General features: G+C 33.0%; 1 protein-coding gene across 1 annotated transcript; it reads left to right on the top strand.

Annotated features, from left to right (window-relative positions):
• The first annotated feature begins 14,764 nt into the window (after positions 1 to 14,764).
• Positions 14,765 to 15,097, top strand: LOC136034321 (ankyrin repeat-containing protein DDB_G0279043-like). Its single transcript, XM_065715455.1, has one exon. It carries the CDS (start codon positions 14,765 to 14,767, stop codon positions 15,095 to 15,097), a length of 333 nt encoding a protein of 110 aa, XP_065571527.1.
• Positions 15,098 to 16,894: the final 1,797 nt, after the last annotated feature.

Genomic DNA, 16,894 nt, shown 5'->3' with positions numbered 1-16,894 from the left:
ATGACCACAGACACAGGGACTAATGCTGTTAATTCAGCTGGTGTCATTTTATCGACGCCAACCACATGACTGTTTATGTCACTCGAGTGTTTTATGAATTCTGGAGAACACCATTCCGCACAAGAGGCTTTAATAAATAACAGTAATATCATAGACTTGACTTTTCCAACCAAAGCATGAAAATATTGTCGATATCTTCTCACGTTTGACTGGAGCTCTGTGTCGAAGCCGATCCAGAAAATCTTTTGCACTTTGATTAACCTAACAGTCCTAATCATGTGTGCAGCACTGTTACAAAAGTAAGAAAGGTCTTGATGCTGAAAGTTTTGAAATAGATAGTTTTGTCTAAGCGGAACTGTCGGTGCCTACTAAGAAGACGCCTCTTGATGTAGTCTACATTTCGCATTGCAAAATGACGGGACATGTCCCGCATATGGTCTTTGCCACAAGGGAAGAGATTTGAAAATGCTTTGATGTCCAATTCCTCTTGAAACTGATCCTCCCCTAAACCATGTAATCTTTTCAATTCAAATTGGTCAGTCTCAAGGTTTTTATAGTTCTTGAAGTTATCAATAAAGTCTTTCAGTACTGACAAGTCAAGTTTTTGTATAGAGAAATGCTCTACTAAGGGTGATTTGGCATCATTTTTAAGTCTTTCCTATATTGCCCCCTCTGGTGCTTAATAAGTTTGCTCTTGTCCTTTTTCTATTTTTAATGTGATTCAATAGTCTCTCAACTCTTCTAGTGTTTATACTTTATTGTTCCTATGCACAATATTGTTTGCTTGCAACCAAAGTCGTGCTTTGTGTATTTTTCGTAAATCAATAAGTGCTGCCCAAACATTCTTGTTATTGGTTGTTTGTCCATTGATAAGTACGACAAAACTGTCAATGTTTAGCAATTTTTCTGGTATTACATCTACATTTGCTTGAACATCTACAGGTAAATGTATAATTTTTCCTTTGAGAGCCTCTGTCAATTCGTTTGCTAGTCTTTATGATCCCAGGACTTGTCCAAGCATAGCAACTGTTAGATATAGTGGGACATATCTTATCATTAACAGTTCAAATTGATTCAAATTCTTAGTGCAACCTAGAGTTTCATAAGTTTTTCCTCATCTGGCAGTTTTAACTGCTTGCAGCAATGATAAGGAACTGATGGGTATTCGTCTCTTGTCTCAGTTACTTTTATTTACTTTTTCCCAAAGAAGTTCATAATTTCTGATTCTTCTGTAGATACCCGAGGACGCATAAGCTCCAGAAAACTTGTAAAGTTTTTCATCCTCAGTTTTGAAATTGCAGCTTCTACAACGAATCATAATTGTGCAACACTATTTTAGCTCCTAATTGTTTTCACCTCAATAATGAGTCCGAATCTTTCTGCGGCCTTTTACAAGCTTTTAACAAAGTTTGCTAGAAGAGGAAATTGTGGTGCTTATGCTCGCAGAGCACGAACAAAGCTGTAATTTCGTTTACATGGGTGACAATAAAGTGAATGTTCCATTTTGTCAAGTTTAATTGACTGGTTTGCGCAGCAATTGGATTTATCCAAATACAATTCCACTGAATCTTCATTAATGAATCTTCTTTGTTCATCTCGGAAACTGTCCAAAAGAGAATAAGACTCATTTCAATGTCAATTGGCTCATATTTGCAGAGATCTCGATGACATTTCAATTTAATTTGGGAATTTTTGTCTGTCATCTAACTTTCGACAGTAGCATATATTTCGATCGTCCCTCTCTAAGTTTTTTTTATTCAAATCCTTATCATATATCTTTTACAAATATCGATGAGAATTTTAATTTGTTAGTATTTCAGTCTTTATCATCAAATTTGGTAGAAGATTGTGTTTTTAAATCCTTCAGCTAACCTTTTGTGAAAAGGAGGTACAAAATTTGGAAAGCTATTCTCAGTATCATTATCTTGCTGGTTTTTTGCTGTTGTCTCGCACAAGCATTTATTACCAACTTCTACTTCTTTGTTATTACTATAGTAAAACGAATTTCCTCTTCCTTCCTCATCAGTCGGAATTGCAGCGTAAAGGTCACTAATGTGACCGCTTCTCAAACAATGGTTGACATCAAAGATTTTATACACTTACTCGAGATGATACGCTTCATTATGCACAAAGTGTTCAATTGCATTTCCCATTGCATGGGTAAATTCTTCAACATCAGAGAAAAAATTTGCTTTGGTAGATTTTCCAAGATTTTAGAACACTGCTTTTGAATGTTTGTACGTAGCTTTACTAAAGAGTTCGAAGCTATGTTAATGACTACGTTAGCCTTTGCTAGCAGTAGCTTAATTTTAATGGTTGAAAACGTTCTTTCATTTTTTTCCACATATCAAAGTTAGTATTTAAATTTTCTAAATGTGACTTCATATTTGCTACAGTCCTGGACCTATATGCCCATCTTTGTCAATAATTTCTTACAAATAAACTGGATTGCATGTTATTAGCCAGAGATGAATTGTGCGTGGACTGGCTTATGAAGCAGGACATATCAAATACTTGGCGCTGGTTTGTGCTCGGTTGTGACTTTTCTTTATCATTTTTGAAGGATAACTTTTCACTTTCTTTTATGTAGATCTCATTGAAAGCTTAGGCAGAGTTGAGCTATTTGATAATGTTTAATGTTTAATTGAGCTATTTGATAATGTCATTTTTTTCGTTGACCTGCGGCTTCTATAAAAATTCTTAGAGAATTTTATGACTATTTTTGATGTTTTCCTCCTCTGTTCCTTACTAGAAAAGTCACTCCCTCTTTGTGTTTTCAATAAATTGTAAACAGTAACCTTTTCAATGTGATTCCTTTGATACAAATCATCTCTCCTGTACTTTGTTTTTGGTTTCGAAGAGGCTTATTTGATGTAATTTTGACGACACTCTTCATTGTCTCTATAGATGATATTTCTCTGGATTGATATAGACTTTATGGCCTTCAGGCGATAAGTCGTCATTTTTATATTTATCCTTCACAAGCTGTGATGCTAACTTGATAGTCTTCGGGCGATAAGTCTTCTTTTTTTGCAATTATCCTTCACACTTTCCGATGCTAACTTGATACTGTTCAGGTGATAAGTTTCATAATTTTTATATTAGTCCTTCACATGCTCTGATGATTAATTGATAAAATTCTGGTGATTGAAGAATTTCCAAGGAAACCAAACACGCTGCAAAATTTCTCTAACAATTACCCCAGAATATCTCCACTTGCAAAATTGAGTAGCCAAAGTACTTTGGTGAAAAAAAATACATTATGCAAACTTCGCGCTTTACTTAGGCAGCGCTATTGCGCTATCTGTGATATATATTTTAATCGGGGGTATTAATGGGATTTAATTGAAAAATTCTTACGATTTGTTTTTAAAGAAATGTAAAGGGCCATGTAAAAACTTGTGTGTGTTTATTAGTTTGATTATATTCTATTCTTTCTATACTAATGATAAAATGTAATAATTTATTATTCTTTAATATTCAGTCGACTGTTCAACATTAATACATTAATAACATATTATCTTTTTTTTTCTTTCAATAATCTTTAAAACCATACCTTTGTCTAAATTTTTAATTTTTTGTCAAGATCATCTGCTTTAGAATCGAAACGCTTAGGTGCAAATAGATCAACCATTTCACCTTTAAAATCAATAATGATAGTGATTGTCTTCCCATGTTTAGCTGCAACCCATTTGATTCCTCTAATCGTGTATTCCATCCCAATATCTAAATATTCTTTCCTAATAATTTTATTATATTTAATTTCTATTGTCGTTTCGTTTAAAAGCTTCTCCCGTTATTAGTTTCTAATTTAATTAAACAATTTTCCAAATCGAAAACAATGCTTGCGGATATGATCTTGAATCAGATTTAGCAAAAGCGTAAGTTCGTAACTGCCACCAAGAGGGGGGAGGGCATTGGGTCTTTGTTAGAAATCACGTGGGTTTTTACAAATAATGTCAAGGGAACTACCACCTTTTGTTGTCGGCATATTAACAATTTGTTTTAAATTAGCTTCCCGACAAAGATGACCTAACCTAACCTAGTTCATTTCCGTCACCGGTAAGTAGGATCCTAGCGTTTGTATGTTTAGACTGGATGTAATCAAGTGATATAGATAACGGCGAAGACCCCACTGCCTTTCCATCACAAATACCAAAAACAAGAAGAACAATAGGGAATTTTTTAAGACAGTGGGAAACAAATTAGAATGAATATTTCGGCCCTATGTCCAAGGGCCGTCCTCAGCAATACAAATAAGAAAAAACAACTTACAAGAGGATAAAATCAATAAAACTAAAATGAACTTTTTTCCAAAACAGTCCCAGCTTCCTTATAAGTTCAACCAGGACTGATAAATAAATTGTTATGAAACGAGGCAATTCATTGAAATGGAAGAAAATGAATTAAAAACACGTTTTTATGCCAGACTAGCTTTTTTCGCTGCTGATCTTATAGTTCTATTTGTGACAGGTTCTGTGTTAGTATCTATTGGTTTTTTATAATATTTCGTAAGGTAATTTGTAATTAAATTTGTGTATAGAGCATTTACATTTACATTTCAGATTCATTTATTCAAAAATTCATATTCATCAAAATCTTCAACTTGCCCAAACGGAGAGACAAGCTCGACTACTGGGCAAGACATATAAACGAAATTTAACAATCCTCATTGATACAGAACAAACAAAAAATGAACCACTATTTCATCAATAAAAAAAGAGTATCCTTAATGAGAGTATTTAAGGTGTAGTAAGGGGAGTGAGGCCAAGATAAAAATAAAAAATAAAATTTTTTTACCAACCGTTCTTGCAAGCAGATTCCATTATATAACTTTTTAATCGTCTCTTGAAAGATCCTTTTGGTAACTCAATAAATTTATTTAATGAATATTTGTTGGCTATTGATGGGATCATATACCTCTGGTAAATCGTCTCTTGAAAGATCCTTTTGGTAACTCAATAAATTTATTTAATGAATATTTGTTGGCTATTGATGGGATCATATACCGGAGGTAGAAACGGAATCTTTCATTTTTCACCAGAGGTAGTTTGTATGGGTTAACACATCTAGTTATCAGTGAATTTTGATGTTTGGAGAGTAAATTGTGGTCAAAAAAGAAATTATGTACATGTTGAATCTTAAAAAACCAACTAGATAATAGGAGATGAGATTTCTGTGTAAGAGTCATTATGTATAGAAACAGGTAAGAGGTACGTGTTTCAGAGTGGATATCTGTACTCCTCGGGTGTTGTAAAAACTTATCTAGAATTCGAATAGCTTTGTTTTGTAGGGTTTGTAGTGGTTTCATATGTGATATAAAAGTCAGCAAAAATATAGCTGAGCAATATTGGATTTGTGCATCAATTAGGCAAAAATATAGGATTCCTAGAACCTTATATGAGAATAAAAATCTTAGTCGGTGGAGCAAACCTATATATCTTGATAATTTTAGTCTCAACAACAAAATATGTGTTTTAAAATTCATGGTAGGGTCAAAAACGATACCTAAATATTTTGCTGTGTATATTCTTTTGATTTCATGAATAGTATCAATGGTGATTTCATTCAGAGAAATATTTTTCAACTTTTGATATGATCTTCCATAAATAATAAATTCTGTTTTAACAAAATTAGGGACAAGTTTGTTAATTTGGAACCAATTTGTGATGGATTTTGCAACTTCAATCAGTTTTTCTTTCAGTGCATCTAATGTTGGTGCTTTTAAACTTGCTGCAGTATCATCCGCAAACATAATTGTTAATGCATTATCAGGAGTAGATTTAGGGAGATCATTTATATATATTAAAAATAATAGAGGTCCTAAAATTGAACCTTGCGGTATACCGATGTTATTGTTCGATGTCTCAGACGAATATTCACCATCAATATTTACCACAAACCTTCGATTGTGCAAATATGATTTGTTTAATTTTAAAGGTACTCCTCTTATTCCCGTGTTTTCAAGTTTTTCAAATAGAATTTCGTCATTTAAAGTGTCTAAAGCCTTCTTAATATCAAAAAACAATGTAGCTGCTAAACAATCATCATCTGAAGCATCATTAATGAAAATATGTGTTGCGGTGACAGCATCTTCTGTCCATCTATCTTTAAAAAACCAAACTGGAACTTCGAAAAAAAAAATTATCTTTTCCAGAACTGATGTAAGTCTATATTTCATTATTTTTCAAAAATTTTAGCTAGTGGGGAAAAGAGTGCAATACGACGGTAATTATTGGAATCTTGAGCCTCCCCTTTTTTAAATATAGGGATTATTTTAGCCTTTTTCAGAAGATCAGGGAAGACACCATTTTTCATGCTCTTATTTATAACATCTGCAAGAGGCTCATATATTACTCCTGATATTTTCTTTAAGAGATTTGTCGATATATCATCTACTGAAGCCGAATTTCGTCTCTTTAGATCACTAATAGCTTTTTGGTATCCATCAAATGATACTGGTAGCATATACAATGATTTATCATCGTTTTGGGGCATAAATCGTGTATAATCTGATGACTTATCCGAAAGATCTCTAACCAATTCTTCACCCATTTTACTGAAATGCTTAGCAAGTAATTCTGCGATATCCTTTTTTTTTCAGTTGATTTATTAGCGTCATTTCCATTTTTAAGAAAAGTCGATATTGCTCTTGGTTTATTTTTATTTAATTTATCACGCAAGATTTCCCACATTTTCTGTTGGGACGCAGCTGAAGATATTTCCTTCTCATAGTAATTTCTTTCACTTTCTTTCAAAGTTCTAGTCAGAGTGTTTTTGTACAATTTGAATTTCTGGATGTTTTCATCAGACGGATAGTTGCATTTAATTTTGTTTAGTCTATTTTTTTCATTAATAGATTTTAACAGTCTCGGGAATATCCATGGTTTCTGTGGCATTGACTTGGGTGTTTTCCTTTTAACTTTCGGACATATATCATCATAAATATCATTAAATGAATTATAAAACATTTCCAATGCCTTGTTTGCATCCTCAGTTCTGACTACATCCTTCCAATCTATACCTCCTAGCTTAATAATAAAACGGGCGATTGATTCATCATTTACTATACAACCTGTTTTTTCATTACGTTTATTTTTTTAGATCTGGCCAAATTAAATTCAGAAATTATCACACCGTGATCTGAAATATCGTTTAATATGACAAAAGTTGCAAAAACAAATACTATTAGAAAAAATATTATCAATTAATGTTGCTCCAATATCATCTATTCGAGTTGGAATCAGACATGATGGGAGCAGTCCTTGACAAAGCATTAGTTCTAAAAATTCTCTTATCTTCGAATCATTTTGCTTTGCTTGAATTTTCATTAGGTCTAGGTTAAGATCACCAAAAATAAATATTTGCTTATTCATCTGTGATATTTTATTTAATAGAATTTCAAATTGCATCAAAAATTGATCTATACTTCCGGAAGGTGGGCGATATAAAGATATCATGATTGTTGATTTTTTTATTTAACTTCACATTCCAAAATACACGTTTCAAAAATCATTTCTACATTCCAAATCATTAAGTCTCGTCTTATTTTCGATTTTAACTCTTTTCATTATTAATTAATTATTAATTATAATTATTAAAGGGAAAATAAAAAATAAAAAGGCTTAAACAATGAATAAACCGCATCATAATTTTAATTTAAAAAAAAAGGCTTTTTAACTTAATCTAAACTTTAATTTACGATTTTTTATGGGAAAGCCAAACTATTTGTTTAAAATGAAGTGCATTTTATGGTAAAAATCAAATGAAAAAAACAAGTTTTTCCACTGCAAGTAAGGAGCAACATAAAAAATTTAAACAAACAGAAATTAATGGGTATATGAAGGGGATTGTCCCCTCCTCGATACCTAGCTCTTTACGCTAAAGTTTTTTAGTTCTTTGAAAAAGTCGTCTTGCTGCTTTAATTAAACGACCCCAGTATTTCAGGAGTCATTCTTAAAGAATTGTGAAAAAATTCAAACTTAAGGGTAAAGAGAGGTTTTGAGGTGGCAACCTCCTTCACATAGAAAAGAATTTCGATTTGTTTAATTTTTAATGTTACTTCTTACTGTCAGTTGAAATAAACTTGTCTTTTTACTATATTTTTGATCATTTCTTAAATATTTTCAGAAAATATGACCCCATCTTCACAGAGGAACCCCCTTACCATGGAAGTATCCTCTAGATAATTCAATCCCAGTGAAAATTTACCCTGGACAGTTACTTTTAACCGCTCCTCGCGTAAAATTGAGACAGAAAAGAGAAAGTAAGACATATAAAAAGAATTTTGTATAAGAATTCTGGCAAATTTTCTTGACAAGTTCACTCCCTGGAAACTTACCTTCTTATGGCATATTCCCCTGTGAAAAAACCCCCAGCAGAAAATTCGTCCCCTCTCCACCTGAAAATGTATGCATTTATCTTAATAACAAATACTATGCGTAAACAATAGGTAAATATTATGACTTAAATACCTGCTCGTCACCAGCAGGTGGCTGTTAGGTAATAATCACCTTCGGCAAAGAGGGGTTAGCAACTATTGCTAGCTGGTGTATCTATTATTTGCTTCCAGTGTATTGGATGGTAAAAACAATTTGGTTCCAGTGGTAAGACATTTAGGGGACTTGTAGGGAATAATCTGCCGTCAGGCTACAGTCAAATTCAGCGACGAGGGGTTTGCGACTATACTAGCTGGTGTACCCACTTATTTGTTTCCGGTGAACTTGATGCCTATTATGGGAGAAGGACTTGTAAGTAAGAATCTGTTCACTTTGGGCTGGAACTTTGTTCAAATTGGTGCACATTGTATTCGATCTCTTTAATTCTGACAGAATTAAGTGTTTACGCAACGGGTACAAACGATAACGTAAAATAATGAGGTAAATTCGTAAATTAAGTGTTTACGCAACGGGTACAAACGATAACGTAAAATAATGAGGTAAATTCGTAATAATTAGTGTCACCTATGGTATTTTAATCCTGAAAAGTTACAGATAGCTTTATAATACCAAATAGATTATATAAGATATTGTTCCAAGTTTTTATCAGTCACGATGTCTACAATTGAAAAGGATAAAGTTCAACTGGCTGCAAAGTCAATTTAGTCCCTTCTTTTGATACTATTGTTGTGGTTTTTTCAATGCTAAGGAATAGCCTTTGATCATGTGATTACTGATCGATAGCGAAGAAACAAAACCAAAGTGTAGTTCTCGCAACACTTAAGTCGGCAAAGCCGGACAAAGGTTGCTGCAACACTTCACGTTGCCCAGGCAACGTAGGTCTAGTTTTTATTAAGATCAATCGATTTTTAGGGACTGTTTCATTCTTTTTTCGACAATCAAGAAAATATTCCCAGGCTCGTAACCTTTGATGGATAAAACTAAACTTAATGAGTTTTTTTAAACTTGAAATCAGCATAAAGATTTGTTTCTTTTGATATATATTTTTGTATCAAAATCCGTTTTTCTATAACCGTTATTTCGAGTTTTGGTTACTATTCAGGTTACTAATCATTCTATGATTTTTAAATGAAGTGTATTTTATGGTGGAAATAACGGTTTTTAGCAGTTCTTAGCCATTATGAGATGGCCAGAACCCTAATTTAAGGGCTTAGAAACCTATTTTTAGGTACGTTTTGTTTAGAATGTATTATATGGTATTAATAAAACATTTAGCATTCATTAGTCATTACGAGACACCCTGACCCTCTAAATTAACCGCCGATAAAGTTATTTGTAAGTACGATTTGTTAGAAATGAATTGTATTTTATGTTAAAAATGAAGTTTTTTTTTTAGCAGTACTTGGTCATTATGAAATAGCAAGACCCCTAAATTAACGGCAAATAAACTTATTTGTAAATACTATTTGTTTAAGATGAAGTGTAATTTATGGTAGAAATTATGATTTTTAATTGTTCTTAGCTATTATGAGATAGCCAGGTCCCATAATTAAGGGCTTGTAAACCTATTTGTATATTTGATTCATTCAGATGAAAGTATATTTTATGAAAGAAATAAAAAGACTTAGATGTCCTTGGCCATTACTATATAGAAAGACCCCTAAATTATGGGTCTAAAAACTTATTTGTAAGTACAATTGTCTAATTGAAGTGTTTTTTCTGGTAGAAATAACAATTTTTTAGCAGTCCTTAGCTAATACGAGATAGCCAGGCCCATTAGTTAAAGGCCTATAAACTTATTTGTAAGTATGATTTATTTACAGTAAAGTATATTTAAGGTAAAAAATAAAGATTTTTAGCCGTCCTTAGCCATTAAGAAATAGCCAGGTCCATAAATTAAGGGCCAATAAACTTATTTTTAAGTACGATCTGTTTAAAATGAAGTGTATTTTATGGTAAAACTAAAATAAATACAGATTTTTTCTTCACAAAAACTGAAAGTAAGGAACAGCATTAAAACTTAAAACTAACAGAAATTATTGCGTCAATGAAGGGGGTTGCCCCCTCCTCAAAACCTCGGTCTTTACGCTAAAGTTTTTCAGTACTTTTAAAAAAGCCATTTTGTTCTAGTTAATGTTTTTGTGTTTCAGAAATCATTCTTAAAGAATTGGGACACAATTTAAATTTTAGCGTACAAATGGAGGTCCTGAGGAGAGGGCAACCCCCAACATATTAGAAATTATTATTGCTTGTTTTAAGTTTTAATGTTGCTCCTTACTTTCAATAGAAAAAAAATCTTATTTTTTTATTGAGCTTTGGTTATTTTTAAATAATTCCAGGAAATCTAATCCCACCTCCACGGACGGACCCCCCCTTACCATAGAAATATCTCCTATATAATTCAATCCCGGTTAAAATCTACCCCAAACAATTATTCTTAACCACTCCACGCTTAGGATTGAAACGGGAAAGAGAAAGCAATACATATAAAAAGAATCTTGTATGAGAATTCTGGCAAATTTCCACAGTCTATAATTTCCCTTGACAAGTTCACTCCCTGGAAACTTCAACCCCATAGAAAATTCCCCTGTGGAAAAAGCCCCAGCAAAAAATTCCCACTCCCCCCTGAAAATTTATGCATGCATCTTAATAGCAACTACTATTGGTAAACAATAGATACATTTTATATCTTAAACACCTTTACCCAGGGGCTGTGGAGGGGGCGGGTCATGTTGTATTCAAGGGCATAGTTTTTGGGCCTTTCAACTAGGATGAAGAAAATGGCTATCTCAAAAAATTTATCGCAGCATTTTGGAAAACAAAATTTGGCAAGGAGGTTGCCTAGTTGCCCACCAATTTTATTGGTCCATTAAAAAGGGTAGTAAAACTTTTCGGTTTTCTTGAAAAAGATTTTCTTGTCATACATTTGTCGTGGCCATCTTATTACCCCGTATTATATTCAGCTGCCTACCTGATTTGAAAGTCGTGACCAATCGTAGTAGTTGCGATAACAATCTTACACAATTGATTTTAAGCGTTGATTGGGGTAGTTTTTGATGCTTGGTTCTTTTTCATAGTCAAACATGGAGAATTATTTAAAATATCTGTTACCTCAACAACACCACCTGATACTGAAAAAGTGCCAAATCATGGGCAGTGCAGTAGATTCTATAGATAGCTATAAAATTCTTAAGAGGATTGATTTACCTGTACTGCTTGCTGGAACTGTAGTAATAAAGAACAGTCTTCAATTAAAAACTTCGGTAGGAAAACCAACTCGATTCTACATTTTGAGTAATAGGTGGGGATGAGTAAAAGAAAATAGAGATAGGAAGGAGGTCCGAGTAGAATCTTTCTTTAAAAACTTTGATATTGTGACTGACAAACGAAGCAACAACATGATTTAAGTTAAAGTTGAGGAAATTAGCTCAGTATATGAAGTTATCCTTCTTAGGCCACTTTTTTAAGAAACCTGACTAAAAGCTTGCACACAGACGCAAATCGTCAATAAGATTGTTCTTGTTATAATTTGTAGGCATATACACGTTAATTACTACATGAGCTTCAAACTTTGCTGAATTAACCTTTTAATCAGGGTTCCTTAAGTAATTACAAATAATAAAAAAAATTGTTTTTTAACTGCAAGTAAGGAGCGACATTAAAACTTAAAATGAACAGAATTTATTCCGTATATTAAAAGGGTGGCTCCCTCCTCAACCCCCCGCTCTTTACGCTAAAGTTTGACTCTTTGTTACAACTCTACTTTTTAAAACAATAATAAATACATAAATGATGAAACCTATATATTTCAAATCAACAAAATCAGTATATTGAAAATTTTTCAATTTATTTTCTCGACTCAGGATGACTCAGGATGCAATTTCTTGGTTGAGTAGACTTCACGAAGAGCAGAAGAGCTGGGATGAGCAGTAAATTCGTTTAGCAAAGGATGAGCAAAAAATATAATTAGTTCAAAAATGTTAAGGGCTCTATTTCTTTTAAAATGTGAAAAAGAAGAAGAAAAAAGGCACAAACAAGAATTTTACAGAGAATGAAACGAATTTAAGGTTGAAAGCCCTTGATTTTTATTTTAACTTTAACATTAGAAGAAGTCTGGTCTGTTGCAACGCCTTTCTCTGTGAAAATTAAGGCTATCACACAAAAAGACGGCAACAGTGTACAGGCTTACACGGTTAGTTTTTACTGGAAAATTTGCTGCTCAGCTACTGCTTAGCCTAGAAAAGAAAAAGGACGTTAATCGATTAGAGATAAAAGACATGTAAAGAAGTGATAAAATGAATAAACAAATAAAGACCAGATCATTACTTTAAAGGAGCAATTAGAATGGGTCATCGGGTTAAGATCATAATTCTGACCCGGGTGCAAGGAAGACTACAACCGCCACTAGTCATTTTTAGGCAATCTGTTCAATTAACCTATTATTATACTCAAAAAACTGTCATTGTACTTTCTCCTTCTTAATTAAGCAGAATAGCTAGCCTAGATTTTATTTACCCCTTGCTGGTGAATCAACCACCTAGACTCATCTCTGTTCTCCACCGAACCACGGCAAACTTTTTTGAGCGGTTTTAAAGTTTCCCTTCTTCAGTGATACAAAATAGTTGGTCATTATTTTAGAGAATTATAGAATAAAACTTGAAGAAGAGGACTAGAAATGGTTGAGTCTCCGGATGTCAGTTTTTGTATGGCGAATTGAAAGTTGGAATACGTTGATAAGTGGGCTCTAGAATAGTAAAGCAAGGAACTTATTTTGATATTTTTTACACTTCAAATAAAACTACCATGGCTGTGGAATCGGTAAATTATGAATATAGGTTCCAATTTTATCGAATTTTCAACTGTTATTTTTAAAAGACAGACTCTGACTTTCCACCCTGAATATTTTAGGGGCAAAAATCATATCTAACTTGTAAAAAAAAAATTGTAGCACAGAATATTTCAATACTATTTTTTCTTTTACAATTCTATGTAATGTTAGAGATAAGATCTGAGGATAAAACTGTAAATAAAAGTCCAAAGTTTTTGAATGTCAAAGTCGAACTCCAGCTTCAGCCAACTTAGCCTTTGGGTTAGCCATTACTCTATAAGGTGCGAAATATCAAATTTTATAAGCATTTGATTCAATTCCCTTCAACAAGGGGATTCCCAGCGGCAATAAGTGAGCAAAGGAATGGCAGGTGGTCTTAATGGAGGTTGGGTTAATAAACACTAAACGATCACAAATAAAGTGCCAAACTTACAGTAATCATTAGACGATTCTTGGCGGTTACCTCCCCCCTCCACCGCGGAAAATTGAAATTTCTAAATTTGAGAATTTTATTTGATTGATTTTTTTTTTTTTTTTTTTTTTTTTTTTTTTTTTTTTTTTTTTTTTTTTTTTTTTTTTTTTAGTTTCGTTGATAAGTCTTAAGGAAAGAAATAAAGAGGAATTAAAAGAACACACCATAATTATGTTAAAAACTTAAATGAACAAAATAAAATATGTTAAAAAGAAAACGATCAAAAATGGGGTTTTTAAAGACCCAATGAAAATACTTAAGAAAACACAGAAAGCTAATAATTCTAAAGATCAACCGCCTCTCTTCTTCAGCACAAACAAAATAATATGATAAAGGAAAACACAAAAACCAAAAAACGAACGCGGAAAGTACAAGAAAACCATTGAAAAAGAGTCTAAAAGAGGTGCACATGAAATGTAATGGTTAAAATCAGAAATCAGGTGACCCAGTTCTCAAATTTATTCAATTGCTGATTCGTTTGTTTGAGTGAATTAATTTTAGGATTTTGTGCAAATCGCATATATTGGCGAATCATTCACTTTATTGTTGCTAGGTATTAGATTTCAATTCTTAAAATTTTTGGTCTTTTATTTAATTTTTTGGCGGTTTTCTTCATTAGTTTTGTTGTACTTTACTTTCCGCATTCGTTTTTTGGTTTTTGCTTTTTCCTTGATCATATTATTTTGTTCGCGCTGAAAAAAAAGGGGTCGTTCTCTTGAAACGTTCGCTTTCAGTGTTTTCTTCAGAATTTTCATTTGGCCGGTTAAAAACCCCATTTTTGATCTTTTTTTTTTGTTTACGTTAAGGCAGGTGGATCTGGTTTAAGAAATTATCAACAAAATATGGGTGAAAATTCATCAAACTTAAGCTAAAAACATATGACCACAAAAATTTTTAGACAATGGTAAATATCTTTGCAAAATTTGAAGAGCCTAGCTTTGAAGAGTCTGTATTGGTTTCATATGATATTTGAATGTTGCCAAATAAATCAGGGGCGTTATGACGTAAGGTACCATATATAAGCAGAAGCTAAAGCAAGGTCACCTCAATTTATTACAGAGAACCATGCTGAAGACATCAACGCAAAATAAACGTTCACGTAACAAAGAGGACCAAGGTAAAAATGTTATACCTACCAAGCTTAGAAAAATTTTCATTTCAAATGGTGATACAATGGATGTCAAAGATAGTGGAGGTAGAACGCCTTTACATATAGCTGCAGAGGTCGGAAATATAGATATTTGTCACCTATGGATTTCAAAGGGTGCTGTATTAGATGCCAGAAATTCTTATAAACAAACGCCTTTACATGTAGCTGTTGCGACTGGAAATCTAGATATTTGTCAGCTATTAATTTCAAACGGTGCGACAATAGATGCCAGGAATTCTTATAAATAAACGCCATTGCATATAGCTGTTGCGACTGGAAATCTAGATATTTGTCAGCTATTGATCACAAAGGGTGCTGCATTAGATGCCAAAGAGGGATGCACCTTTGCAAAAACACCTTTGCATAGAGCTGTTATGACTAAAAATCTAGATATTTGTCAGCTATTGATCTCAAAGGGTGCTGAATTAGATGCCAGAAATAATTATAAACAAACGCCTTTACATTGGGCTGTTATGACCCAAAATCTAGACATTTGTCAGTTATTGATTTCAAAGGGTGCGGCATTAGATGCCAGAGAATGTTATGGAGAAACGCATTTACATGCAGCTGTTCGCAGAGGAAATCAAGATATGTGTCAGCTATTGATAACAAAGGGTGCTGCAATAGATGCCATAGATTCTAGGGGAATAACTTAGAGCTGTTATGCGTAAAAATCTAGATATGTGTCATTTTTTGATTTCAAAGGGTGCTACAATAGATGCCATAAATTCTAGGGAAATTACACCTTTACGTATGGCAATTATGACTGAAAATCTAGATATTTGTCAGCTATTGATTTCAAACGGTGCTGCAATAGATACTGTAGATTCTAGTAAAAAAAACACCTTTGCATAGAGCTGTTGCAACTGGAAATCTTGATATTTGTCAGTTATTGATTTCAAAGGGTGCTGTAATAGATGCCATAGATTGTGGGAAAGAAACACCTTTGCATAGAGCTGTTGCGACTGGAAATCTAGATATTTGTCAGTTATTGATTTCAAAGGGTGCTGCAATAGATGCCATAGATTGTGGAAAAAAAACACCTTTGCATAGAGCTGTTGAGACTGGAAATCTAGATATTTGTCAGCTATTAATTTCAAACGGTGCGACAATAGATGCCATAGATTCTAGGAAAATTACACCTTTACTTAAAGCTGTTAAGAATGAAAATCTAGATATTTGTCAGTTATTGATTTCAAAGGGGGCTACAATAGATGCCATATATTTCATAACTGAAACACCTCTACATTATGCTGCTTTTTATGGAAAACTAAAAGCCTGTCAGCTATTGATTTCAAACGGTGCTACAATAAATGCTTCAGATTCTAGTAACTCAACTCCTTTACACCTTGCTGCACAGAAAGTCACTTGGATGTGTGTAGGCTACTAGTGTCAAAAGGTGCAGGCCTGAATTCTTTAAACTCCAATAATGAGACACCTTTAATGCTAGCGTTTTTTTCTAACCACTCAAGGGTAAGTGAATATCTCTTAGAAAATAACGCAGTTTTTCATCCGCACACGTTGAAATCAATTTGCCGGGATATAATGAAAATCCACTCCAAATGTGCAATAATGTTTTGGAAATTCCGGAAATTTTTAAGAATTACCTAACTTATGAGGAAGAACTTGTAAGTTTCAAAAAATATCATCTTTTAGGTATTTTTGCGGAAAATGCTCTTTCTGATAGTTTCATTTAATTTTTAACGGCAAATTTGCCCCTCCCCCTTAGATTTTGTAAGTTACTAATACTCCAACCCCTTTACATTTTTGCTAATTGACGTCACTGGTTTGTACCATCTGCCAAATAGGGTATTTTGCGAAAAATTTCATGGTTAAAACATCTACAACAGAAGTTTTATTTTGAATGCTGTGGCCATAAGTAAATAATGTTTTAAGCAAGGATTAAGATTTTCATCATTATTATTTGTTTGTTATGGAATTCAAGCGATTGCAGTGAATTCCATGCATATTGCGAAATTATAATCTAGATCCCTGCTTTCTTGATTAATCTACAAGATCAAAATTGATTCCCTTTGAAGATTGAT

This window comes from Artemia franciscana, chromosome 13 (genome assembly GCF_032884065.1).
Source record: "Artemia franciscana chromosome 13, ASM3288406v1, whole genome shotgun sequence".
In the NCBI taxonomy this organism is placed as follows: Eukaryota; Metazoa; Arthropoda; class Branchiopoda; order Anostraca; family Artemiidae; genus Artemia; species Artemia franciscana.
Note: the sequence above shows the minus strand (reverse complement) of the source record. Positions and strands in the feature narration are given on the sequence as shown.

What these genes read in the sequence shown, in the direction of transcription:
- LOC136034321 (XM_065715455.1), top strand. Translation starts at nt 14,765, where the DNA reads ATGCTGAAGACATCAACGCAAAATAAACGTTCACGTAACAAAGAGGAC.